Source organism: Vipera berus (genome assembly GCF_964194415.1).
Source record: "Vipera berus genome assembly, chromosome: 4".
Taxonomy (NCBI): Eukaryota; Metazoa; Chordata; class Lepidosauria; order Squamata; family Viperidae; genus Vipera; species Vipera berus.
This window is the reverse complement of record NC_138206.1, coordinates 60,931,193-60,958,856: the sequence shown is the minus strand read 5'-3', so window position 1 is coordinate 60,958,856 and position 27,664 is coordinate 60,931,193. Positions and strand designations below refer to the sequence as shown.

Sequence of the window (27,664 nt, the reverse complement as noted above, 5' to 3'; positions counted from 1 at the left end):
CGAGATGAGATTTGTGAGTGGTTGATAGTGAGGTCAATTACGACGGAAGGCGGGACATTCTGCATCCGGAGGCCGGATGCTCTCTCTCTCTCTCTTTCTCGGCCCTGACTGGAGCGGGGGTCGGGCTAGGAGTCAGGGTGATGGCGCCGCGGAGGGGAGCGCTGTGGGTCGCTTCGGTGCTTCTGGCAGGTAAGGTTCCAAGCTTGTTTTCCTCGGAACTGGAAAGGTGGAGGCGGCGGGCCCGCGAAGCTCAGCCCGCCCAAGTCGCCCTCCGGGCAAGGGGGAAAGCTAAAAGGCGGAAAGGTCAGCCGCTGGAGGTGGATGGAAACGGGGGAGGGCGAGTGTGGTCGGAGAGCCTCCAGTCCAGAGGTCTTCAAACTCGGCCCTTTTATGACTCATGGACTTCAACTCCCAGAATTCCTCAGCCAGGCACACAGGCTGAGGAATTCTGGGAGTTGAAGTCCATGAGTCATAAAAGGGCCGAGTTTGAAGACCCCTGCTCCAGTCAATCATGGGAACCGGTGAGAAGGCGAGGCCGGGCTGCAGCAGTTCGAAGCGTCGCAGAGGCCGGGAGCCGAAGGAGATCGAAGGAGCTGTTGCCATCTCGGTGGCTGGAGATGATGGGAGTTGTGGCCCCTGCTTGTAGGGCCAGGCTGAGGAAGGGGGCTGCAGCAGGAATGTTACGGCGTCAAGGGATGTTATATAATAGCGGGATTGCTTTGCAGTGGTAATTATTGGTGGTCTACGTTGTGCAGTTGTGGTGCAGATTTAGCGTTGAATTGTAATTATTGTCAGTAAACTGATCTGTATGTCACTCTGGTGACTTCATTAACTTGTTTTGTTTCAGATGAAAATCAGATTCTGCTGCTTTGCCCTTAGCTGCTGCTGCTTCATGCATTTCTTTGAAACCATAGACCAGGGGTCTTCAAACTTGGCCCTTTTATGACTTGTGGACTTCAACTCCCAGAATTCCTCAGCCAGGCAAGCCTGGCTGAGGAATTCTGGGAGTTGAAGTCCACAAGTCATAAAAGGGCCAAGTTTGAAGACCCCTGCTATAGACTCTGCGTCTCTCTCCCAGCTTCTGTGGGTACAACTTGAGGGGAAAATTCCTGTGTTAATAATACCCACCCATTGAGAGAGGGCTCTCATTTTTAAAAGCTATCAAACTGATTCTGGTATAGAATAGCACTCTGAAATTATAAATACTGACAAAGTTTTAAATTGTAACTTTCCCCAAAAATCAAGTTTTGAAAAATCTGAATTAAAGCAAATACAGCTGTTTCTCTGTGTTGGATCAAGTTTGCCGGATCAGTTGTGTTTATACTAAACTAGAGGACCACAGTGTTTTAAGTTTACAGATTAAATATGCATAACCCATGATTACCTTTTCTGAACACTTAAACTAGTTTAATAAGCCGAAGTTTTTTTTAAGAGGGTAAGATGGGACTGGAACTTATGGTCTCCCAGTTTCTAGCTTAGTGCCTTAATCATTATAGCATATTCTCTAATTTTTTATGGACACTCTGAAATGGATCCTTTGTCCTACATTGCAAATTCAAATGACATACTAGTTAGCTAATATTTACTGATACTGTCCTGTTGGTGTAAATTAGTATTATAGAATCCCATGTGTTTATTGTCAATGCCTGTTCTGCTTAGATACAGCCTTGGATGTAATTTTGACCTCCTTCAAGGTTAACATGGTCAAAATAACAAGAACTACTGGTAAATTATATCAACTGCAGGTTTGTGTGTGGAGTAAACATGAGGATCCATTTTACCTTCACAGCATGTTAACAGGAACAAGAAAACTCAGGTTTGGGCCAAATCTTGCCCACTAAAGTATGTAAATTAGCCTTTAAATTGCCAACATAGATGTAAACTTCTTCTTGAGCAAATATTACAAGATTATATTAGGTAAAGGTAAAGGTACCCCCACACATGCGTGCTAGTCATTTCCGACTCTAGGGGCCGGTGCTCATCTCCGTTTCAAAGCTGAAGAGCCAGCGCTTGTCCGAGGACGTCTCCGTGGTCATGTGGCCGGCATGACTAGACGCCAAAGGCGCACGGAGCGCTGTTACCTTCCCACCGTAGTGGTCCCTATTTTTTTACTTGCATTTTTACGTGCTTTCGAACTGCTAGGTTAGCAGAAGCTGGGATGAGTAACGCACTCACTCTGTTACGCAGCACTCGGGATTCGACCTGCCAAACTGCCAACCTGATCGACAAGCTCAGCGTCCTAACCCACTGAGCCACCGCGTCCCCCCATTCTCTATATTAAAAAAGGTAAAGGTTCCCCCGCACATGCGTGCTAGTCGTTTCCGACTCTAGGGGCCGGTGCTCATCTCCGTTTCAAAGCCGAAGAGCCAGCGCTTGTCCGAGGACGTCTCCGTGGTCATGTGGCCGGCATGACTGGACGCCAAAGGCGCACGGAACGCTGTTACCTTCCCACCGGAGTGGTCCCTATTTTTCTACTTGCATTTTTACGTGCTTTCGAACTGCTAGGTTGACAGAAGCTGGGACGAGTAACAGGCGGTCACTCTGTTACGTGGCACTCGGGATTCGACCCGCCAAACTGCCGACCTTCTGATCGACAAGCTCAGCGTCCTAACCCACTGAGCCACCGCGTCCCTTTATTCTCTATATTATGTCTATCCTAACCCATTTGTACTCTTTGCAGAGGATTAAAAGGGTTGTGGTCAATGACATTTTCTAATGTACTCAATGGAAATGCTTCAGAGTAAATCTGAGATAAATTATACTACTTAGCGATGGATGCTTTTCTGAAGTGCCTGATGTAGAAACCACTTGATAACTGGTCATTCAGTACATTTACATATATGCTTGCATTGTGTTACTTTAGTACAGGTTTCAGGAACATCTTGTGTGTAGATTATTTAAAATCATAACATGTTTACTATAACCAGAAATCTTGTCTTTTCCTGTATCAGAATGCTGTAGTAGCACTTTGGAATCCAGGTGGGAATAGCAATTGTCATTGTCCTCTCAAACAGTTTACATGTACTCAGATATAAAATAAATACAATTTTTCCAGTAGGCATTATTCTTTTAATGGCACTGTATTCAAGTGCTATCTACCCCTGTAGCCTGAGTTGAATGAACCTATGTACAGGTAGTCCTTTACTTATGATCACAACTGAGCGTAAAATTTCTGTTGCTAAGTCAGACAATTGAGTTTTGCTCCATTTTGTGACCTTTATTGCCACAGTTATTAAATGAATCACTGTACCGTAGTTGTTAAGTTAGTAACACTCTTGCAAAGTGTACCTTGCTTCCCCATTGACTTTGTTTGTCAGAAGGTTGTGGAAGGTGATCAGATGACCTCAGGACACTGCAACCTTCATAAATATGAACCAGTTGCCAAGCAGCCAAATTTTGATCATGTGACCAAGGGGATGCTGCAATAGTTGTTAAGTGTGAAAAACAGTCATAAATCACTTGCAACTTCAGATGGTCACTAAACGAATGTTTGTAAGTTGAGGACTACCCGTACTGCCTTATATATTTGTGGAAATGACTTTATCATATTGCATTCTTATTTCAGTTGTTTCTGCCAATGAATTCAGTGTATTAAGAGCGCCTGAATCTGTTATATTTCGAGAAGGGAATTGGCCAATTCCTGGAGAACGGATCCCAGATGTGGCAGCCTTATCCATGGGCTTCTCTATTGAGGAAGTATGTGACTCATTACTGTACATCTCTTCGGCCACAGTATTCTTTACCGTTTAAAAAAAAGTGTCGCAGATCTATGTTCCGTCCGGGGGAATTCAAAATCGGGCAATACATTTATTTATAATTATGTCCAAAATCATGAATTGATGAATACTACTGCATCTGTTCTTTTCATTTAAATAGTGTCATGAATTCATTAATACATTTTCTAATGCCTCATATTAAGTTATACAGAAATTCACATAAAACATTTTTACAAAATATAAAACCTTTTATAAAAGAAAAAAATGTATTGTTTACAGGATCTCTCTTGGCCTGGGTTAGCAGTAGGTGATCTTTTTCGGCGTCCGCGAGCTACTGTTCTTGTTACTGTAACGGGGATAGACAAGCTAACAATGCCTAAGAATGGAGTATCTTACCCAGTTGAAAATGTAAGTATATTATAGGTTCCAATGTCTGTGCTAGTGGCAAAACTTCCATATAGCAGAGCAGGGAAATGTGGCTTTGAGACTGCGTGCTTTTGTTATGAGTTGGTGTACAGATACAGAATGAAAATTTTAGTAGTCTCACATAGAAGATATTGACTTTTTTTTCTTGGAACATTTGCAGTGTTTGTGTTTCAGTAAATTTATACAGCAGTTGTTTCTAGAAGCTCTGTATGGAAATGATGTTGAGAACTTCCCTTTCTTTTTATATCATCAGCTGTAGCAGAAAGGAATTTTTTTCTTGAACTTAACAACAAATATTTTTGCTTTCTTTTTCTTCCCAATTGAATTAACTATTTGTGTCCTGGGAGGAATATAGGAGATGTATGCCGTTTATATACTGAAGTAAAAAAAATCAAACCAGCACATGGAAATATAATAAATTCAGGTTAGACAACCTAGGGCCCTCCAGATGCTTTGCAGTTTTCAGGAACCTCAGCAAACTTAATCAGTGGTGGGAGATAAGAACTGTAGTTGAGAACATTTGGAAAGTTTTCTATTGTCCAACACAGCAATAAATCAAAAGAAAAAAGCTAGACAGGAGATTCATACAAGCTAAGGCCAATTTAAATAATAGATTTTTATTTGAGTAAAGTTTCACTTTCTTCCTTTAAAATTGGTATTTTTAAATTACAGAATAATAATTGCCTCTTAAATGGAAAGATCCATTTACAGTTAGAGAGTAAAGCTTCATAAAAACACTGGCTTATGTCATGTGGGCCCAATTTTTCTATAATTTGTATCCACTTTAATCTGAATGTTAGTACACCTTAATTCTTTTACCTTATTTGAATATGCATTATTTCTCATTATTAGTTGTTCAAAAAAAAAAGTTGCTTGAAGATTCTGAAATTTTCATTATGCAAGAAATGTTTGGCTAATCTTAATAAAAAGATCCTAAGATAACCCTAATGAAAATATAACTAATATTTACTTTCCTTACTTCAGATAATTACAACTTTATGCATTCTAGTGTTTAATGTAACCCATTATATTTTAGAACTACACGTTTCTTTATTTTGCAGAAAGCTAGTGCTTACATGCAATTAAAAGTCTTCATAAATATATTTCAGGTCAATTTTTGTTTTCCTTGGGACAATACAGAAGCAATAATATATGCTGAAACTTGTTATCTTCTTTTTTATAGATTTCAATTTCAATTTACTAGTTTTCCTTTTATTTTAGGCAGTTCCCTTCAGTCTGGATGGGGTTGCAAATGCAATACATACTTTATTTTCTGAGGAAACGCCAGTAGTTGTCCAACTAGCTCCTAGTGAAGAAGTAAGTTCCCGCATTTTATTTTACAAAAGCATCAAAAATTAAATTGTCCTGGGCATGCTTCTAAGTAGAGATTTTTCTTAGAGGTTTCAATATTGGGAAAGAGTTGAAGACTCATAACAATACAATATTATAATGCATAATGATGGTTCTTTCAGAGAGTTTATATGGTGGGAAAAGCAAATTCTGTATTCGAAGATCTTTCTGTCACACTGCGGCAGCTTCGGAATAGACTTTTCCAGGATAATTCCATTCTTGCTTCCCTTCCTCTCAACTCACTAAGCAGAAACAATGAGGTAAGGCAAGACTCGTTCAAATTGTTTTGCTTGACAATTATTTTAAATTGATGTTATGTATGTTATGCAGTCCTGTTTTGTCAAATCTATATTCTAGGTAAGATCTGTTTCAGGAAATGAAGTATTTATTACCAGTAGTTTATTTCAGTTTTACATTATGTGATTCGTTTGTTAAGAGAATGTATGGGTAATGTATGGATGGCATGTGCCACCCAATGTCACAATTGATTTTGAGTATTATAAATTGAAATGCTTTTTCAATTCCCCTTTTTGTATTTGTGTTTGTTTTTATGCATACATGCTTATTTCATAGGTTGATCTCCTCTTCCTATCAGAATTGCAAGTTTTGCTCGACATCACAAGCTTGGTAAGCAAATTCTGCAAACAAAATTCTGCTATGTAGTTGACAACTGGTAGATCTATTGTCAGAACCTAGATGTAAAAATTCTTTTTTGTTCATGGCACAGTGCTAGGACCACCATGTTGTTTTTCTGACTATGTAATTCTTCAGCTGGTTTAGAACATCTTAAATTAGAATGAACAGAGAAGATAGTTTACTGGCTAAACTGGACTTCTTGATAAATTCCTGGAGAAGCGGAATATGGGATTAAAAGTATCAACGTGTGCCAGCACTTTCAATAAAATGGAATGTCATGCTACCATGATTCTAGCTCTGCCCCTTTTGTATATAAAGGTATTTTTGACTTATGATCATTCCCTAAATGATGGTCTGAATGACCACCTGAGAAAGGGTGTTTTATGTCCTGTAAAGCACTTCTGACATGCCAAATGTATCCACCTCTCCCCCACAGTGATGTGACCTGAGTCAGCTGACTCAGGAATTCTGGGAGTTGAAGTCCATGAGTCATAAAAGAGCCGAGGTTGCCTACCCCTGATCTAGGTGTTTAGTAACCTGTACTTATGACCGGTTGCCAAGTGACCGGTTGTGAACATGTGATTCCATTTGCAATCTTCTTTACTGTGTTTCCCAGAAAGTCAGTGGTGAAGCCAGCAGAGAATGTTGCAAACTGCTTCCACCTGCTAAGAGGTCTCTCTCTTGTCTCTGGAAGCCATACAAAAACATCACAGCTTATGTTGTACCAGTGCACCTGTCATTAATACCAACCATTAACATTAAATTCCACCCCATGTAAATGCATCTATAGATTCTAGAAAAAAATCCCTAAAATAGTTGAAAAGAAAATGTTGCTTTCTAAAATTGAAATGTCTACTTTTTACTTTGGCATCCTGTTAATGATTTTTCCCCCCTATCGCTTCCCAAGCTTGCTAGACACAAACATCTGGCCAAGGACCATTCACCAGATCTATATTCTCTAGAACTTTCTGGGTTGGAAGAAATAGGTAAAAGGTACGGGGAAGATTCACAGCAGTTCAAGGACGCTTCTCAGATTCTTGCAGACTCTCTGCAAAAGGTTAGTAGAACAAAAATGCTGGTAAATGATGTAGCTTTTTCTTAACTTAGAATATAGAAACAGGTCTGAATAGATTATGCAGTGCTTTATTGCTGATAAAGATATAGTCTTAATTCATTCTTTAGTCATATATACAGGTACAACAGGCCATTTGTCAGAATCCATTTATATCACATTCATAAATGTATGTTTAAAACATTATCCACCCCCATATGGATTCTGCCATCTCCTGAGGAAGGAGGAGCATATGTGGATTCAGCCTGCCTTAGGTTATTTCAAAGACCAAGGAAACCTTTTGAACTGGGGGGATCAAAAGGGAGGAAGGTATCTGGCTTGTGTTTTCTTTTAATTCTGGAGAGGAAGAAGGCAATAACCATAAAGATTCGAAGTTCCTTTCCCCCCCCCCCACGGAAGGGATGAGCGAAGTAGAAGGATGGGGGCTGACCAAATGGGGTTGAGGGAAGGGAGGTTGAACCAGGTACCCTTTATAAAATTTCAATTTATAAAACAATACTAAGTCCTGTCTTGTATTCCCACAACCAAGCATGTTCTAGTAAAGATTCCTTTTGGACTAGAACTGACTCCAAGAGTTTTTGTCTTCCTAAGACGTGGTTTGGGGTGGGTCCTGACACCATTTAACAAACACTGAAATTATGAGACCCCCTCCTCCCCCCCACCAAAAAAGGCTACATTTCAAAGTTACTGCAGCAGACTTACGGTCGTTCGCCCTTATGATCTACCACAAGGTTGCTACAGGGCCCTCCCACCTCTCCCCCTCCCCCCCATTCCACACTTACCTTCTGGAGCTCTCTGAACTTCATGTTGTGGAAGGAGAGCAGGCCATGCGTCCCTGGGCTGTGCAGCAGCAATCCAAATGCACGCCCATTTGTGACCTTCAAGATCCCTTCCAATTCTGAATTCTGAATTTTGGGCTCTTTCAGTTTGCAGATGAGATGTACAACATCTATAGCGGGAATGCAGTGGTAGAAGTGGTGACTGTGAAGACTTTTGACACTCCCTTTGTGAGAAAATCCAGATCTATTCTACAATCCTCAGAGGTTATACAAACTTTTGCATTTCCTTTGGTAGTTGGATAGTAAATCTTTATTTGAAAATTTCACGCATTTCAGTGGAATAACTAAACAGAAAAATGCAGAGTATTCATGATAGCCTGTTTATTTTGTGTTTTATTCTTTTTTTTAGCCCCTCACTATATATAAGTCTTGGAATAAAAAACAGTAGTTGTAATGCAGTCGAGTATAGCCACTTGAGTCTTAGAGTAAAATAATGCAAGAGTTGAATAATTATTCAATTTGTCATTTCTATTTGGTATATTATATACCATTTTTGTGACTTAATGATTTGACATAATAATCTACAGCATTTTTCTTTGAACCTCAGAAATTAGGAAAACATCCATTTGATTTACTGAAATTCTTTGTCGCTAGATTTCCAAATAACTTCTGTAAAGTTTAAAGCAAATTTAAAAATAATGGAAAAATCACAGATTACTGATGAACCTATAAAGTATACAACTGTATCTGTTATTTTCAAACTTTTTGTTGGAATTTTTCATTAGGTGAAACATTCCCTTAATTTCATGAATTGCCCTGGCATGTCAAGATTGTTACGGGGTTTTTTTATGTTGAAATTAGGCCTGAGCACTGGGCTAAATCCAACAGATTGGTGTTCCACAGTGGTAAAATAACTGTATAAAGCCTGAATCTGGGTAGGAAAAACAAATCAGATGCCTTGGAACATCGTCATTTAGCAGTGCATGTGAGAAAGAGCTAGGAGTCCTAGTGAGTGTGAATAAGCAATGTGCTGCAATTGCTAAAAGGCCAATGCAGTTTCGGGCTGCATGTACAGAAACATTGCACCCAGATCACAGGAGGAAATAACATTTCTGTGCTGTTTAGACCAGACATTGTTCTGGGTCTATTGAGGCAGGCAGCTTGTTTTTTAAAAGGGCCTGAAAAAATTGGAGCAGGTTTAGGGGATATTGAGGGGTCTGGAAACAAGGCCATGTGAAGAAGTGGGTGGATTACACTTTCAAAAGGTAAGATTAAATGGAGATATGATTCTGATATGGCTATGAAGCTGTCCATTATATGAGTGGCCGACTGTTCTCTCTTAAAGAGGCAGGACAATGACCAAAAGGTTGACATTAAAAGAAATTAGATTAAGGCTGAACATTAGAATGAATTCTATAAGGGTAAAAGCTACTGTCCACTAGGAACAATCTACCTCCTCCTCCTCCTTGGAAATTTTCACATGGGTGCTAGATAGCTACTGGTCAGGGATTATTTAGTAGATTCCTAATTTGGATTAAGATGAAGATTCTTCCAACTGATACTAACTTAATAGGAACAAATTTACACTGTATAAATTGCACGTTGTTTTACAATTAATCTAATAGAATATTCCTTGTGTATATTTACTCATTCTTTTGTTCTCTCCTTGTTATAGAGCAAGCCTGAAAACCCATATAACCTAGGATATGCATACAACTTTAACTATGCTGTTGTCTTCAATATAATTTTATGGATCATGCTTGGACTGGCCATAGCTGTGATTGTTATCTCCTACAATCTGTGGAATATGGATCCAGGCTATGACAGCATCATTTATAGAATGACCAACCAGAAAATTAGAATGGATTAATCTTTAGATGCAAATCTAAGAGGAGAAATGCTTCTTCAGTATTCTGACAGCATTCAATATGGACTCTTCATAGTATGAATATTTTTATGAAGTATACATTTGTGTTTTGTGAGGATATATTAAAAGATAATAGTGGGTGTGGCCAATGTGCAGAGTTAAAAATGAGCAGTACTACACAACCATGAGCTAATTCTAATTGAAATATATGTTTATTCTACCTTGTGTCTGTGCAGTGTGCATTTTGCTTTAGGGATGCTTCTTTATATTGCTTATGATTAATAGTCTTATCAGTTTTCTTACACTGGAAGTTTAGGATGTTTTCTTGAACTATGTTATAGATGAATAAAGTAATTCATGATGTAAATATTTCAAATGTTAGGATTTTAATCCTATTAAGCTTGATTATCCAATGTAAAAGTTTTTTTAAGCAGAGGTACCTTTTTAAAATACAACTTTGCTGTACATGTACGTATATTCACCCTAAATGTTTATTCAAAGTCACTATGTTTCTTAAAGTAATGCAATTATCTGAAAAAAAGAGAAATACATATTGGAGCAGCATCAGTATTAATAATTGTAGTAAGTCACTGGATTGAATCAGTAGTCTCAACTTTATGAGTAGTGAATTCTGATGAAAAATTATATACCGTGTTCTTTTGTCACGTGATCAGTTAACAAATGGTACATAGTGGCCGGTGTTCTATATTTGACATATGTATTTCAGTTCTTGACGTATGCGGAAAAAAACAAAAAGGCTGATGTTTGAGTGGAATGTTTTATTGGGCATCAAATGCTAGGTATAACCATAGCACTGAAGATGGTATAGGCCTTGACATCAAATAGAATCTGCTTGCAGTGCAAAATTAATATTAAAACAAATGTAATGGCTTGATATGTTTGAAAGACTGTTGTTACGATAAGACTGCAGAGATTCTTTTGCTATGAGGAACTGAATAGATGTTCTACTACAGAGAGTATATGGTAGTTAGCACAGAGGGTCAACAAACATTCCATTTGTAAATGTACTTAATTAAATGTTATACTAGTGAATACATTAATATTCTTTAATTTATGAGGTTTAATGCATTGGTATATTCAACTGCTATAATAGGAATGTCTGGCTTCTAAATCTTGTAGCTGACACTATGAATATGCTAGGTCTTCGTTATTTATATTGTTCTAGTTAAACTATGACAGTTGTATTTTCAGTGAATGTAAACACATAGGTAAAAAAAAAATCCCCATACACACGACTGAAAACACTTGAATTCTAGTTCCAGCAGGGACAATCTTTCCCACTGTAAAAAGAGATTTTTGTTTTGTTTTGTTTAGCTATATGTTCAGAATGCTGAGTGATAATTTCTTTCTAATGAAGCTGACCTCTTTTTAAAAAAAACAATTTTCTCACAATAGTTATTGGAAGCATGAGGGAGTTAGTCTGCAGATTTGAAATTAATCTGAAGCTTGAGAAAATAAATATTTAATCTTAAACAGATGTGTTTAAACAAGTTCCAATTGGAAAACTGGTTAGTAATGGATTGATGTAATAGTACTACTGGTTTCTCTGTAGAAGTGTCAGTTTATAAATTGTTCAATACCGATATGAATAAAAAGATTTGTTAGAGGTGATGTCTGTAGGTTCTAATAATTCATATAGAGTGACAATGTAAAATTTTGAATGAGACTTGAATTAAAAGAAGTATATGTTGAAGCCACATGTTAAACGAGTAATTTCATTACTAATAGAATTGATCAATAATTTAATATTGGCTTTGGATATGACAAAACATCTGCCTTAAAGCTCTGAGCACAAAAAACGATTTAGTTGTATTATTGGAACTGAGAGAAGATTAGTTTGCTTTAATACTGTTGGCACATCTGACACCAAAATATTATCAACTTGGGCTAAATTGTAAAGCAATGTTTGAAAGAACAAAATGTACTCATTAATATTCAAGAACTTTAGTTTTGCAGTTGAAGTTTGAAGAACTTAATCAAATATTGCTCCTCCAAATCTTAATCCTTTATTGTAATAGAATCTTTTGAAATGTTTGCTTCTGCTTGCAACTTTCGAATAATCATGCATGCATTGTGGGATGTTTAATTTCTGAATTATTATGTGATCTTTTATAGCACATCTATTGGTAGCATAATGAACAAGATCTTTTTTTAAAAAAATTATGCTGTTCTATGTTCATACCAGGCAATCATAAAGTAAAGTTATGTCATTTATTTTCTGCTTAATTATTCAATACTAAAATCCTTTTTCTCAATCCTTTGGGAAAAAGTGCTGCTTAGTTCAAGAGGGTTTGTTCCTATATAAGTGTGGAGAGAACTACAACACTTTACCTACTAGATACTACTTTTAGTTTCAATAGATCGTTCGGAAAACAAAGAGAAATGTATGCAATTACTGAGCCTATTGTCAACTTGTTTGTTTAAGTTTATTGGCTGTCCAACTGCAACGGGCCCTTGGTTTCTTTGGGTTCAGAATAAATACTCTTCAGTCGTTAAATAAAAAAGCTGTGTTCTCTATACAAACAGACTGCCATCCTCTATGTGCTGGAAAGCAGCCCATTCAAACTTTGAGGCTTCCAAGATGTAGTGCTAGGAGAATAATACATCTTTCATTTGTTCCATAATGTAGACCAGACATGTCAAACACAAGGCCCGGGGACCGGATCTGGCCCGTAAAGTGGTTTCATGTGGCCCGCGAAGCCATCCTGGAAATAGTGAGGGAACGGCCCCCACTGCCTTGGCCCTGGCCCAGAGACCCTCCTCCTGCCAGAGAGCCTCAGATCTGTCCCACTCCTGCCCGGGCCCCCATAGGCACCCTTGATGCGAACGATGTAGAGCTGGCCACACCCACCCAGTAGGCCATACACACTCTAGCCACACCCACCCAGTAGGCCACGCCCATCCTGGCCATACCCACCCGGCCCCCTGAGGGCAACCGCAATGCTGATGCGGCCCTCAATGAAATTGAGTTTGACACCCCTGATGTAGACTATAAAATGTATCCAAAATGATTTTTTTTTAAAAAAGGTTTGTTTTCCCCCCCTTTATAATCAAATAATAAACTGTTCCATGTTGCTATAGTTCAACCAAAAACAGAAAAAATGAACTTTTTTTTTCTTCACACCTTCATTATGAGAAATATTATTTCAATGTTTTCTGCAGCCATTTTGTTACGGATACCTTTAACGTCTTTGACAGGAATTGTTTTCTTTGGTTGTATAAGCTCAGAGAAAGGAGAATCTGAAGTATATCAAAAATGCAAACAATGCACCAACTTAAAAGATAAATCCTTGTGAGAAGACATCCGGGAAAAATGCTTTAGTCTACAAGCTCAAATTGAAAACTTCAGTAAAAAGCTTGATTAAAATTACCAAATTTTCAAATCAACTTAATGATGCAAACAACAGCAGCTAAGTTGTTGCTGGCAGATTTGAAGAAGTAATAGTTTGGCTGGAAAACTGAAGTCCTGTTGCAGAAGTCTGAAGGAGATCTGCATTTTACAGACAATCTTAAGATTGATGGAGATGGGAGAATGGACTTACTATACCCAACTGGAAAATAATTTGGACTGGACTTTCCTGGGAAGATGGATCGATTTGGGAAAATGGATTTATTATATCTAACCAGATAACAACTTACAAGGGATTTTGAATTTTGATTGCACAGAGACTGTCTTAACAATGGATGTGGTGGAGATATTTACAGCAGAGATCTAGGATTTTGGAAGAAAGTTTTATTATTAAGAACCAAGGAAGATATTTGATCCTGGATGGATCAGAGATCATGGCTGTGGTGATTTGTGGCAGATAAGCTGTTGTAAACTTTCTATGAGTTAAATACAATAACAGATTGTTAACAGAGGGGTTTGAAGTTTAATTTTGCTGTTGACTTACCTGTTAACTACCTTGTTTTCTCATATAGTAGAGGATAGGCCAAGTTGATTGTAAATAGACGTAGAAGTTTATAAATTGTTGGCCTTTGCAAGGGGGAGAAACCAATATTGTTGCAATATATTTATCAGTAATCAACCGTGGGCGATAATATATGTATATGTTTGTCTTTTGTCCTTTCTAATGCAAATTTTTAATGTTTTGTCTATAGTACTGTGCAAAAGCGTTAGGCAGTTGTGCAAAAATGCTGTAAATTAAGAATGCTTTCAGAAATAGAAGTGTTAATAGGTTATTTTTATCAATTAACAAAATGAAAGGAAATGAACAGAAATCCAGATCAAGTCAATATTTGGTGTCACCACTCTTTACCTTCAAAACAGCATAAACTCTTACACTTGCACAAAGTCAGGGATTTTTTAGGATTAGAGTCAGGTGTATGATTAACCAATTATACCAAGCAGCTGCTAATGACCATCAATTTCATATGTGGGCTGTGTAGGAGGCTTAAACTAGGCGAGGAACAGCCAAACTGCTACCAAGGAGAGGTTGTGGAAGAGAGTTTTGTGTCACAGCCATACAGCATGGCAAAACAGCACAGGATTAAGACAAAATCTGCATCAGCCAGATGTCTCCCAGGCAAAGATTTAAAAGCAGATGGGTTTCAAGCTCTTTTGAAGAAGCATGAACAAACAGGCAATGTTCAACACTGTAGATGTAGTGGTCGGCCAAGGAAACATAATGCAGGAGATGAAAGACACATCATACTTACTTCCCTTTGACACTGGAAGGTATCCAGCAGTGCCATTAGCGCAAAACTAGTGGAAGTCAGTGGACCAGGTACACCCATCTACTGTCCAGAGAGGTCTGGCCAGAAATGGTCTTCATGGAAGAATTGCAGCCAAAAAGACACCTCCAAACATGGAAACAAGGCTTAAGCGGCTCAACTATGTACAAAAACGTAGAAACTGGGATGCAGAAAAATGGCAGCAGGTGCTCTGGACTAATGAATCAAAATTTGAAATATTTGGCTGTAGCAGGAGGCAGTCCAGATATGCTAATCCCAAATTATATTGTGAATAATACTATATGCAAACTTAATTTACGGTTTTGTGTTTAGTGTATGTACTAGGCCAGACAAGTCAAACTCGTGATGTCACGTGACATTGCGCAATGTACCGGGACAGTTTTGCCATTGCCAGCAATGGGGTGGATGCGGCTTCCGGATGATGCGCCTGGCCCACGGGCCGGCAGTTTGACACCCCTGTACTAGGCCAATTTAACTTATTCTATAAATCAGTTTTAAAAGATTTAACGCAGTATAAGAACCTAATCACTAAGCAGGGATCTGAAATGCAGGAATCTGAAGAAATTGTAGAGATGACATGCAATGTAACTGGACTGGTGCTCTCCTGGAAAATGGAAAAGGGCTTGCACAGGAAAGCACAAGCTATGGAAACCATGGGCCAGCCAAAGACAAGCTTGCGGAAGGTTTTCTGTCTTGAGATGTTACTTCTAAAAATAGCAAAGCATTTAGGGAGTTGTTAAGTTGTAGCTGTAGCTCTTGCTTTCATTCATTCACTGACACAGCATTCCTAAAGAAGGACACTTGAAAATAAGAAATGTACATTTATTTAAACCAATTTCCTCTGCTTTTCATTCTTAAAAATAGTATCTTGCCCTCCCTTCATGCATTTAAGCAAAAAGCCACCTTAAAGTTTTGATTTAGTTGTACAAGGATACTTTCTTCTAAAACTTTATAAAATGGGACAAATGTTACACATTGTACTGAAATAAAAAAAACAGACTATTTAAAGTGTGCATACTTGATTCATTGTTTGTTCATCAATTCACTTCTTGGATGTCTTCAGCCAATTCTTTTTCGCCATTGAGTTCTTTTACCAGGTCTTCTAGGTTCTGCATTTCTGTTTGCAAATTACTTTGAAGTTCGTGGTTGTCCAGTAAGAAATCTCTTACTATCTGTACTCTATTTAAATCCTAAGAGGAAAAATAGTTATGAAATACATTTCAATTGGTATAAATGTCATTCATTTCTATTCTTTTCTCAAAAGTCATAGAGAAGCCTTAGCACTTCATCAGTAGCTTCTGGAGCAGATTGGAATGGTAGCCTAAGCACATCCAGATAATTTCACAAAAGAACAAGGAGCTGATCTCTCCAAACTCGACCCAGTAATCTTTATGGTCACTCTTTCCATTAGACCAAAACTTTATTCTTTTTATGTCCAACATGTCTTTAAGCTATATTCCCAAGTTCAGGGGATTTTCAGACAAGTGGAAAACTTTGCATTTTCTGGATTGTATTTATCTTCTGTATATTTTTGGAGTCTCACCTTTTAAAAAATTAGGCTTGTGGGAAGAAAATCAAACTCTGCCACCATTTTGTCTTTCTCTGCCCATACAGTTTTTTCCCCACCCATTTAGCAGGGCAATAGGTTAAAAATTACAATTGAGAATAAAAGGTGAAAAATTGCAATGAGGTCAGCACAAAGATTAAAATGTAGCAGGAGGCAGGCTTCCGGTTTGCCAACGCCACCGTTATGGACGTTTGGAGGACGGCTCTCATCTTCCACGTCCAGTTTCGCATTGCTGGGGGGTCCTAAAAGGGCCGAAGAGTCACTCTGGAGAGGCCACCAGCAAGAAGGGATTTTTGCAGAAACGCGGGGGGGGGGGGTGCAACTCCCCCATTAGTGCCTGCATTCCCTTCAAACTGGCGGATGAAAGACCGGCAATACAGCCGGTCACCTCCAGGGGTGTTTTAAAAAGAAACGTTGAAAAAAACGAATTGGACCTCAACTAGAACCTTATTCCTTTAAAAAAAATTGTGGACTAAAAGCTTTTGACTATTCCTTGCTTCCTATTCTTATTTGAAAATTTGGCTCGGCTCTTTTGATACAGAAGAAACAATTGAAAAGAGATTAACAGGCAGTTCCCTAAAAGAAAAGAAAATTTTCTAAGCACTTGGGGGACACCATGTGGCTAAATCTGAAGTTGCAATCTGACACCCTAAAAAAAAAAAGAGAGAGAGAGAGAGAGACTTGGCTGACACTTTAGAAAACAAGATAAGACTAACCTTGAATACCAGATGTGAGAGTCCACCATGGAAGAAATACAAAAACAAATTTATGCTATGATGAAAATAACCTGCCAAACTTATCACTTCCTTTCCACAGCTGGTGATGAAATAAGAGCTTTTGGGGAAAAACTAGAAAGCATCTTGGATAAGCAAACTCATATTGTGACTAACTAATAATTTATTGGGACAGAACATAACAGAAGAAATTGAACAATTAAATACCCTGACAGAAGATTTAACTACTCAACAAGCACAGATAAGAGAAAATTTGGAGAATATCCTGACAAAATGGATGGAAGGAAAAATTTGCTACATAAAGCAGAAGGAATGTGAAGATCAAAATGAGAAACAGATGGAAGAAAAAATGGACAGTCCAGGACAATTACGCCGAGGAGGAAATAATGAGAAGATTTGGTATTTCTATCAAACCCCTCAACCCTTCAAAAATGGAGATTGGAGGGTCATTTCAATATGATACTACAACACAAGAACTCTTTGATGACCCTGAAGCAAAGAAACAGAGAATAACATGGCAAAGGAAGAAAGCCAGAATAAGACTGAAGAAGAATGGACATATTTAAGAGGCCTGAAACAGAAAATATCTAAATAGACAGGATTGTACTTGGATTATGAGAGATTGTTTTCATGTGCAGATAAAAATACTGGCTAATTAAAAACTTAATATGTATGAATATCAACAGTTAAATTGAAATATTGAATAGTTTAAATGAAATTGACTAAGATGCATTTACTGTAGATACACACACACACACACACACACACAGGTGAACCTCTTCCTATGGTAATTAATTTACAAAAGGTTGTTTCCTCCATGGGAGTGCCCCCTCTACCTCCAATTAAATAAAGGGAAACCACTGACTGCAGGGTGCCCTGATCACACAGCACTCCCTTTTGGAAGCCCATCTAACTGCACTTTCTTAGAACTCCTTTCATGCTCTTTTGAGGAAAAAAGACTAGGTTTTCCTAGAAAAAGGGATTGCAGGGGAGAGTTCAGGATGGCCATTTTCTGATTAGCTGATTGTGTCTTATGCTCTCGAAATAAATTTCACCTCTGATTCAAGCAACTACCTGCATACTAACACCCATTAGCTTCAGATTTTATACTTTATATCCTTATTAGATTACAACTTACAACAACAATGTTGTCAAGGGGGAGCAATGGGGAGGCGAAGGCAACAAAATACTCTTCAGCCAACCTAGTTTCACATTTTGAATACAAGTGACTTAAGCACGTGAAGTTGTTTGATACTCTTTTTCAAGTTGCTTTGTTTGATCAAGTGCCTTGGTTATTTTGTCTTCCTTTACACTAAAGCTAGTTCCTAAGCAGCAATGGTATTGGTGGGTATTGAGGAAGTAAGAGAGTCAGTTTTATATCATAGGAAATTATGCCTTTTCTTCGTAGCAGAATAGCAATTAAATAGCTCTGTGGTAAACAATGCTTCCAATACTTAATTCTCTGTTTCCAAATGAAGATTCAGAGCTTATTCGTGGAAACGTGAGTTAAAAGTGATAATTATAATCATCTCACCTAACTCTTACTCATGCAAGATTCATCATAAAAGATGGAGCTATGCGTCTGTGACATAGGCCTGTCCAACTCTGCTTAAATGTGTTTAACAAAGGAGAAATTACTACCTCCCAAGGCTGTCTACTTTTAACACAAGTCCTTCGGTTTTCAGTGTGACCTCTGAAGCAACAGAGAACAAAGCTGCTGCATCCTCTGCACAAGAGCCCTTGAGATATTTAAAGATTGATAACGTGTCTTTCCATAATTGTCCACCTACCTTTCAGCAATTTCACACAAAAAGACTTGGGTTACAAACCCTTTACCATCTTGCAGCTCTTTCAGTCTTTTCCAGAAGCTAAAAGCAAAACCTTTTGGTCTTCCATTCTTGCACAGACTAGCAATGTTTTTTTCTTTTCCCACTAAAATAAAGAGGTCTTTTTAAAAAACAGAAGTGAAATACTCCAGTACTGGGGATACAGCTGTACCAAGCTAATAAATTATAAAAAAAGGAATTCCAGGTTTTTTGTCTATATAGCTCTAAACGTAGGTATTTAAAATTATCTGTTTACCATTAAAAGTATGCCTCTGAAGAAGAGCTTCATGGATAGCCAGGGATAGGAAGCAGAACAATTTCTAAATGTCAGCAATATTTAGATGCAAGTTAACTAATTAGGTGCTGTGTGTGCTCCAATAAGTAGCCCTGCTTTCTAGTAAAGAACTAAAGAACAATAATATTCAGATTTACTGAATATGGTTTCTTAAAGTATGAATAGTAAACTGAAATGCCTTTTTCCAATATACTCCTATAGCAAATCAATGATCAACTTCAAAATCTAAATATGTTTAATACTATGTTATTTTTATGTTTTCAGCAATTAGGTCACCTCTTCTGATGTCATTCCACGTTCTTTTGCAAGAAAACAGATTTCCTCAAGTCTCTCTTTCATCAGTTCTAATTCTGTTTCTCTGATTAGGCTTGGGCTCATTTCACCTTCCAGTCCATCAAGCTGATCTTCTCCTGCTATGTGAACATTCCAGTCAGATTCCAAGAGCTATTGGGATAGTTAAAAACAACACAATAAAAAAAACTAGTGAGAAAATCAAGGATAGAAGCAGACATTCACCATCTTATGAAATCCAAATCTATTTGTTTGCAATTCTCATCATGCCAAGACAATGACTAATAACTGAATATTAAGGATCACACAGACTGGGAAGAACTGTCCTAAGAAACCAAAAGAAAAAGACCAATTCCCCCTGGTTGATGTTAGCACATTATTTAGTAATATGCTCACCTTGCTGTTCTGATAGCTGCCTCAAAGTATGCCCCTAATGAAAGAACATCTTATGCTTAAATAGTATGCAAATACCAAGTAAGTTCAGCATTGTTTGTCACTGGGCCACAAGTACTCAGATTTCCTGCTATAATATAAGCTATTCTCTGAAATTCCTTTCAGCTTCCAAGAGTAGCCAGAGAACATTGCTATGTGAACAATATACTCCTGGCATCCTGGACAGTTGTTTGTGCAATCAGCCACATATAGCATCATTTCTCCACACTCAAGTATATCACACGGTTTCTAAAATAGTCTGAGAAAAATCCTTTTAAATGGCAACTGAAATTAATTGGATCCAGTGCTTTTTTTGTAAAAGAAAAAGGTGCCGGAACTCACACATGTCATACAACCCGCCTTGCCTACTCTACAAGGTTCCATCCAAAAAAGGTGCCGGAACTCCATTCTGAGCGTTCTATGAGAAAAAAAGCCCTGATTGGATCTATATTAAAATCTATTTTTAAAAAAATCTTACATATACACCCACTCTTTGCTTAGACGAGGGCTTTTCTAACTCTGCTCCACAGAATAGGTTCTACGACCGACTATTTATTCATTAAGTTTATATGCCATTGATCTCACCATCGAACAACTCCATGCAACTGAGAGTCAAACAAATCACTTGAATACAGCTAGGGCATCCAAAGCATTTGTTTTTAGAAACACTGAAAACAGCAGTTGCTATTTTGAGGATCAGAGGTTGTAGGAATTTTTTAACTAATGGGTTTTATGGCCTGAAAAAAAACCCCCGATTTAAACCACAAACTACAGTGTCATTATGTCCAATATTTATTAGAGTGCCAAACTAAGAAATATTAATAATTGCAGCCATGTAACATGTTAGAAAACTTGCAAGTATTACCTTTTTTATCCTATGACAAGCTGTCTGAGCCTCTGGAACCTGGTAGAATTCAGTCAGCAAATTTCGGACATGATTTCCAAATTCTTTCAACCAGGAAAAAGAGACTTTCATATCTGCAGAATGCATTAGCTCATTGCGGCACTTTATCACCTAAAGATAAAAATGTATAGCAAAAAGCATATTGTAAATCTGCTATGAGCAATGGCAAGTGGGATCCAGTTCTCAAATTACAGCTCCAAGTCACACAAATTTTATGTCAGAACAACATAATGCTGTCAGTAGTACCAGCTCGTAAACATTCCACATGGAAAATACATTCAAAAGTTATAGTCCATGAAGGAATATACTATTTTTAGTGACCCTTCTCACATAATAATCAACCTTATGTCTATTACACTGTGTGGTATTTGACATCTATAAGCACATACAAACTATTGAAAAATGGGTTACATCTTTTTACAAAATATGAATTTGGGGAAAAAAGTTCAATTACATATAATTGTACAACAAGAAGAAGTAAAAACTTTCTAGATTCTATTTATAATGTTTGCCAAAAGAAATATGCATAGCACTCCACAGGAAACAGTCCCTTACTTTTCATTCCATACCATAGTATCACAAAAAGATGATTTTATTTCAAAAGGTTCAGTTCAGGATTGGATTATATAGTATTGTATTATTTTATTTATTTATACTAAAACATTAGGACTGGGCAGAAATACAGCTACTCCTCACTTAGTGGTTACTTCAGTTAGCAATTTTCTAATCAATGTGCACATTTAGGATCAAGTTTCCTGCCACTGACAATAAAAACCTTCAGTGTGAAACTGATTAAGATCTGGTCAGTTTCAGGCAACAGTGCCAGCAGGGGGAAGGTTCTAATCAACTAAGGTCACAGGGCTGAGTTTTTAACTGGTTAAAACTGTAGGTTCTCCTGAAAGACATCCTGAAATGTCCATGTAGTCAAAGCAGGGATAAGAAGTCACAACACTGATCCAATAACTAGGTCTTGGCAACTTTTTGAAGCTGAAATAAGTCTGTGGGAAGGGGGGGGGAAATCACCCAATCTCTGAGTTTTCTATGAATTGCAGAGAGTTAGACAAAAGGGGAATAGTTACTTTTCTCCCTAAGTTTTGCCATCTCCACATAAGTCCTCAATTCAAGTGCAGAGAACCAAAACAGAAAAAAGTGATGCTGTTGTTTTTTAGAGAGGGTGGCAGTCACCAGTTATGCCTCAGGGAATATATTTCTGATTGCCTGCTAAGAATTAATAAAAGAAATGTCATTCAAACACTCATTGTTGGATACCTCTCTGATTTTCTTTGGATCAATATTGTTGAAGTGATCACAGAAAATGAAAAGGTTTAAGAGTGCTGATGCATCACACTTGTCAGGACCATAAGTATCGGCTTTCCCACGAGGCATATAAGCCTGAACAATAAAGAAAAACATACATGGTCAATGCTGTTTGTTCCTGTCTTGGAAACCAAGAAAACATTATTTCATAACTGAGCTTTATATCAGAGAATAAGATTAATCAAATGAATGCAGGTAGCAATAACTGGTTGTAATCTTAGGTTTCTTGTGAACAAAGAAAAGTGGCTTTGGCTCAATTTATTTTTGCAGATGTCATTTTCCTATTTACAATTTTACTGACAGCCTTTGCAGGCCTGTCATATTGCTAGGAATTCTGGGAGGCTGAAATCCAACATAATTGTATTCCAAAGGTCAGTAGGCAGAGGCAGGCAGGCAGGCATATTTGTGCTCTTTCTCTCTCTGCACCTAAACACACAGGGTATCAATGTAGCAATATCCAGGAAGAAAGACTGAGGCCTTTCTGGTTTACCTATATTACTACCGTAAACTGTGCAAGCCCCTGAATTCAGTTCAAAGAGACACTTCAGAACAAATGGGCTGCTCTAATGAGGGGCACAGAGGTGTTACATTGCCCTCCTGCACATTCTGAAAATCCTTCTGTCCTAAATCTGGAGAACTGCATCAACCTATCTTTACTACAATTGTACTATATGACACTCAGATGCTGTTAGTATCTTCTAATGGAATGAAGCTCCAAAGCGCGAGGTGGCAATGCACATACTGTACTATCCACAGCAAGAAGGCATTTGTACAATTTTACACCAATGCCCATGTGTTTTAATCTCTCCTTGGGAGTATCAGAAGAGAATCACAGCCCACCCACCCACCCCATTGCTCTATTTTTGAAATTTATTTTATGTGGTGATAACGGTCTTGCATTACCTTTGCCAGCTCCCATGAATTAGAAGGCCAGAGCCAAGGTCTGCAGTTCCCCCAATAAATCTCCCCCATCTTGTGTGTATGGTGGCTCAAAATCTCCTTTTTCCATTCTTTACATAAGGAGCAGCTAGGTTGAAACTGCAAAGCAAAAGAAACACCAGTATAAACAACTCTCCAACCCCACATGCTACAATCCTTTAACCAAGGGAATCACAAAGATTATTTTAGACTTTTTTTCAATTTGAAAGGCCAAAAAAATATTATTTCCAAAAGAAAAAGAAAGGCATAGATGCTGAAGCAACAAAAATCTGTAATTTTAATGGGTTACTCAGAAGTGTTCCAGACTGGCATCCAATAGGATCCTCTATATCAGGGGTGTCAAACTCAATTTCATTGAGGGCTGCATCAGCATTGCGGTTGCCCTCAGGGGGCCAGGTGGGTATGGCCAGGATGGGTGTGGCCTACTGGGTGGGCGTGGCTAGAGTGTGTATGGCCTACTGGGTGGGCGTGGCCAGCTCTACATCATTCGCATCAAGGATGCCTATGGGGGCCTGGGCAGGAGTGGGACAGATCTGAGGGTCTCTGGGCCAGGGCCAAGGCAGTGGGGGCCGTTCCCTCACTGTTTCCAGGATGGCTTCGCGGGCCGCATGAAACCACTTCGCGGGCCGCATTCGGCCCCCGGGCCTTGTGTTTGACATGTCTGCTCTATATGAATAGCAAGAAGGACTGGGAACATTTCTGTGAAAAATGTTGTAAAGCTTTAGAAACCTAGAAATGGAGGTGGGGGGGGAATTCTAGCTTATAATTACCTCTGCCAGTTGAAAATTAAATGAGTTGGATTAAAAAATTGCCATTAAATGTCTGATGACCTTTCAACTTTAACTCAATGTATCCATTCTTGTGAATGTCTTAAAATGTCCATTGATTCATCACATTGTGAAAAAAATCTTCAGCAAATCTTATTTGATCTCTGCATACTTCAGTGCACTTGCAAATTCACGTTTGAATACAAATCATAATCTGCATCTGGATGTGTAAAAGAGCTTGTGTGATTCTGCCTAATAAAGGAGAGTAGATGTGAAGACTTTCATGCTGATTATAGTTTAAGAAAACTTTCAATATATGGAATATAAATTGGCACGTAGCGACTTACAAATCTTTCCAGTGGTCCTTAAAATGGACAACGGCTAAAAGAACAGTAACTATTCCTGCCGTGTTTTGTTGTGCCAATTCCGACTTTAAAAAAATACAAATATATTACATAATTATTTGCTTTGAGATTTTCAAAGAAGAGATGTCCCTCTAGTACAGACATGTCAAACACAAGGCCCGGGGGCTGGATCCGGCCCGCGAAGTGGTTTCATGTGACCCGCGAAGCCATCCTGGAAACAGTGAGGGAACGGCCCCTGCTGCCTTGGCCCTGGCCCAGAGACCCTCCTTCTGCCAGAGACCCTCAGATCTGTCCCACTCCTGCCCAGGCCCCCATAGGCACCCTTGATGCGAACGATGTGGAGCTGACCACGCCCACCCAGCAGTCCATACGCACTCTAGCCGCACCCACCCAGTAGGCCACGCCCACCCAGGCCATACCCACCCAGCCCCTTGAGGGCAACCGCAATGCTGATGCGGCCCTCAATGAAATTGAGTTTGACACCCCTGCTCTAGTACATCTTTTGAGCTGATTTGTGAATTGCTGAAATACAGTTTGCTAAGCTAGGTCTTTTATTCTGAGGCCTAGGAATTCAGCTTTGTAACATGGAAACCGTAGGGACGCAGTGGGTTAGGACGCTGAGCTTGTCGATCAGAAGGTCGGCAGTTTGGCAGGTTGAATCCCGAGTGCCACGTAGCAGAGTGAGCGCCTGTTACTCGTCCCAGCTTCTGCCAACCTAGCAGTTCAAAAGCACGTAAAAATGCAAGTAGAAAAATAGGGACCACTCCGGTGGGAAGGTAACAGCGTTCTGTGCGCCTTTGGCGTCTAGTCATGCCGGCCACATGACCACGGAGACATCCTCGGACAAGCGCTGGCTCTTCGGCTTTCAAACGGAGATGAGCACCGGCCCCTAGAGTCAGAAACAACTAGCCCGCATGTGCTGGGGAACCTTTACCTTTACCATGGAAACCACGTCCAGAAACTAGGGGCCAGTTAGAGAAATCCCCCCCCCACGTTCCAATCAATTATGGCGAATCTATCACACGCCATGCAAAAAGGGCAAATGCCGAGTGTTTAGCGGGAGGAAGCTTTTCTCTCCTTGCCTTCCCAAGAGGAGGCGCTGCCTGCCAGGCCGGATTCTTTGTTCTACCCAGATTTCCTCCGGCAAGTCCGCCCCTCTCCCAGATGTTTACCTGGGCGGCGCCACGAGGGGGGCGGTTAAAGAACCGGAGGAGGGGGGCGCGAGTGGCTCAAAATCCCCTTCTATTGGGGACAAGAATGTGTTCGTGCCCAGGAAAAAAAGACGGGGAGGGAAGCAGCCGGAACAGGAAGGAGGTGGGACTGCAATTAAAACGTTCAGCTAAGGCAGCCTCTCTTAAGGCTCCTCCATCTTCTCCTGGAGGTTGCCGGACAGGATTCGTATCCTTTCCCAAGCACCAGGTAGTAGAGGAAAGATGCACGTATTCTTCGGGAAGGGGATCGGAGAACGCGCGTCGATGGGTTTCCCAGAAGGGAATCCAACCCGGGCAAGTTCAGCGCAAACTGGGAGGCGATCGAGTCTGCAGAGGCCAGGCAGCGCGGCGTCCCCGGCTCCTGCGCCGGCTCCGGGGTGGGAAGCCTCACCTGCTTGCCTCGAGGGATGCAGCGCCCGCCACAACGAAAGCCTGACGGGGTTAAGCGAGCGGAGTCGCCCGCGATAAGCTGGCGATGGAAGGCGTGAATTTGCTCGCCGGCGAAGCGTTGCAGGGCAGCTTTCAAGAGGAGGAGGCTGTGCCCGGCCTTCAGCCAGTTCTTATATTCGGCGCAGTTCAGCCGCGCAGCCAGTTCCGCCATCGCCAGCCCCGTACCCGTGTTGCCTGGGAGTGGCCAGACTCGGCCGTGTGAAAAAGCGGGGCGGATATCTGTCGTCATTTCGCGAAGAAGGGCGGAAGCCTTCGACGACCTTTAGCAACCCACACTCAAGATTCCCTTTTCCCCCGTCGGGTAGTTACTTCATAGTGTTCCTCGATAAAATATCCACTACTCGATTCTCAAGATTTAGCAAAGTCTTCCCACCGCGATCCAATCTTTCCTCCGCATGAGACCTAATAGGGAACTGCATCCTACCGTTACGTTTCGGGAGAATTCCCCGTTCAAAGTAATTTCCTGGGAAATAGCGCCCCACAGAGGAACCGAACAACAGTTCCTGTCCTCCTTGGACGTTGAATTTTCCTAACCTTCCAAGCACGTTTCTAAACTCAAACGCTTAGCAGCATTTCGCCATTCTGAATATGACCTTCTATCTATATGTAAAAGCTGGCGTTTCCTTTTTTTTTGCATTCTGCACCAGCACTAACCCAGGCCGATAGTTAGGAGACCTCGTCCACCTCCATGCTTTAGGAAGTTACAATACTGTTTTAATTTAGTTCTTGAGTTCAACTAAGTTACCTGACATCTAGCAACAGGAGGGTATATCCTCTTTTTAGTCCTTAGGTCCTACATTAAAGTCAAATATTGTTCAGCTTGTTGAATATCTTAACACTTTTTATCTTTTTGTGAGCAGCTTTTGTTGGTGAGGCAAGCTTCCTTAGTAAACACAAACGGAAAGTTAACAAACTCAGCTCTCTGACTTTTATTGGTTGATTGGCAGCTTGTTGCCAGCTTAATCAGTTACCCACTGAAGGCTTTTGCCTCCAACTGGCTCTTGCATATATATTCCTGCAATTCAAAAACCAGTCTTTCTGATGCTGGGAAAAAAAATCACATATATGTAGACATAAATACATTTTGGTTTTGCAGTTTTTCATCATAATTTCTGTAACAGATGCCAAGAATGTGCCCTCCTCCCATCTGTCCATCTTTCCAATTGTCCCCATCTTCCTTTGCCTGTGTAGATATCAGGTAATCCTAAATCTAACACACAGCATCTTCATGCCATTAAGATGTCCCACAGTTGGACACAATAAATTAACTGACAAAATACAGCTGCAACATGGAATGGTCACCTTATGATGCTATTTCAAGCTGGTTTCTTGCTATACTCCCCTTGGATGAACAATTACCAATACAGAACATATTTTTAGTTCTGGCTTAGCTATACTGAATATGATTTTTACCTTTTCCCCTTGTGTCCCATCAAAATAAATCCTATTTAAAAAGGACCTGTTTCAAATTCATCTGTCATTTAGCGCATAAATTTAAAAAGCTGGACAGAAGGTACTACTAGAGTACTAGAACTCAAGGCAGCTGACAGCAAGGTACTGTCTTGAGAACCAATAAAGTTGAGGAACAGTCATCCTCATAGCTTCTGCCAGAGACCCTCAGATCTGTCCCACTCCTGCCCAGGCCCCCTTAGGCACTCTTGATGCGAACGATGTAGAGCTGGCCACGCCCATCCAGTAGGCCATACGCACTCTAGCCATGCCCACCCAGTAGGCCACGCCCACCCTGGCCATACCCACCCGGCCCCCTGAGGGCAACCACAATGTTGATGCGGCCCTCAATGAAATTGAGTTTGACACCCCTGTCCTAGCTGCTCTGGGCATTTCTGGAAATCATTAGCTTTACTAAAAGCATCTGGCAACATTCTACCACTTGATTTGATACAGAGATGATTGCCAACAATGATGATCTAATGAAAAGCGCAAAATAAAATTCTGAGTGAACCTTACAGGTTTTTTTTTACCCTATATAAATACACATTTTAA

The 27,664-nt window shown here is 39.7% G+C and overlaps 2 protein-coding genes across 4 annotated transcripts; one reads left to right on the top strand and one right to left on the bottom strand.

The window, feature by feature from the left end:
* Positions 1-11,566, top strand: ATP6AP2 (ATPase H+ transporting accessory protein 2). The gene is made up of 9 exons (XM_081327943.1): positions 1-189; positions 3,566-3,696; positions 3,996-4,124; positions 5,364-5,459; positions 5,615-5,752; positions 6,066-6,119; positions 7,036-7,185; positions 8,127-8,243; positions 9,655-11,566. Exons 1-9 carry the CDS (start codon positions 141-143, stop codon positions 9,847-9,849), a joined length of 1,059 nt encoding a protein of 352 aa, XP_081184069.1. The 5' UTR covers positions 1-140; the 3' UTR covers positions 9,850-11,566.
* On the bottom strand, positions 8,238-26,033 carry LOC308668212 (uncharacterized protein CXorf38). Of its 3 annotated transcripts, XM_081327945.1 has the most exons (7): positions 25,602-26,033; positions 22,832-22,966; positions 21,881-22,003; positions 20,573-20,722; positions 19,261-19,428; positions 15,581-15,752; positions 8,238-8,323 (listed from the first exon to the last, which is right to left on the bottom strand). In XM_081327945.1, exons 1-6 carry the CDS (start codon positions 25,887-25,889, stop codon positions 15,600-15,602), a joined length of 1,017 nt encoding a protein of 338 aa, XP_081184071.1. In that variant the 5' UTR covers positions 25,890-26,033; the 3' UTR covers positions 8,238-8,323; positions 15,581-15,599. The 3 variants fall into 3 exon arrangements, with proteins under 3 accessions (XP_081184071.1, XP_081184070.1, XP_081184072.1); XM_081327944.1 differs by lacking the exon at positions 8,238-8,323 and having other exon boundaries at positions 15,371-15,752; positions 25,602-26,032; XM_081327946.1 differs by lacking the exons at positions 8,238-8,323; positions 21,881-22,003 and having other exon boundaries at positions 15,371-15,752.
* Positions 26,034-27,664: the final 1,631 nt, after the last annotated feature.

What these genes read in the sequence shown, in the direction of transcription:
- ATP6AP2 (XM_081327943.1), top strand. Translation starts at nt 141, where the DNA reads ATGGCGCCGCGGAGGGGAGCGCTGTGGGTCGCTTCGGTGCTTCTGGCA. An exon ending in CGCTTCGGTGCTTCTGGCAG is followed by an intron (nt 190 to 3,565) that starts GTAAGGTTCCAA and finishes TTCTTATTTCAG; the next exon opens with TTGTTTCTGCCAATGAATTC. An exon ending in AACTAGCTCCTAGTGAAGAA is followed by an intron (nt 5,460 to 5,614) that starts GTAAGTTCCCGC and finishes TGGTTCTTTCAG; the next exon opens with AGAGTTTATATGGTGGGAAA.
- LOC308668212 (XM_081327945.1), bottom strand. Translation starts at nt 25,889, where the DNA reads ATGACGACAGATATCCGCCCCGCTTTTTCACACGGCCGAGTCTGGCCA. An exon ending in GCATCCCTCGAGGCAAGCAG is followed by an intron (nt 22,967 to 25,601) that starts GTGAGGCTTCCC and finishes TTTGCTTTGCAG; the next exon opens with TTTCAACCTAGCTGCTCCTT. An exon ending in ATTCATGGGAGCTGGCAAAG is followed by an intron (nt 22,004 to 22,831) that starts GTAATGCAAGAC and finishes TTTATTGTTCAG; the next exon opens with GCTTATATGCCTCGTGGGAA.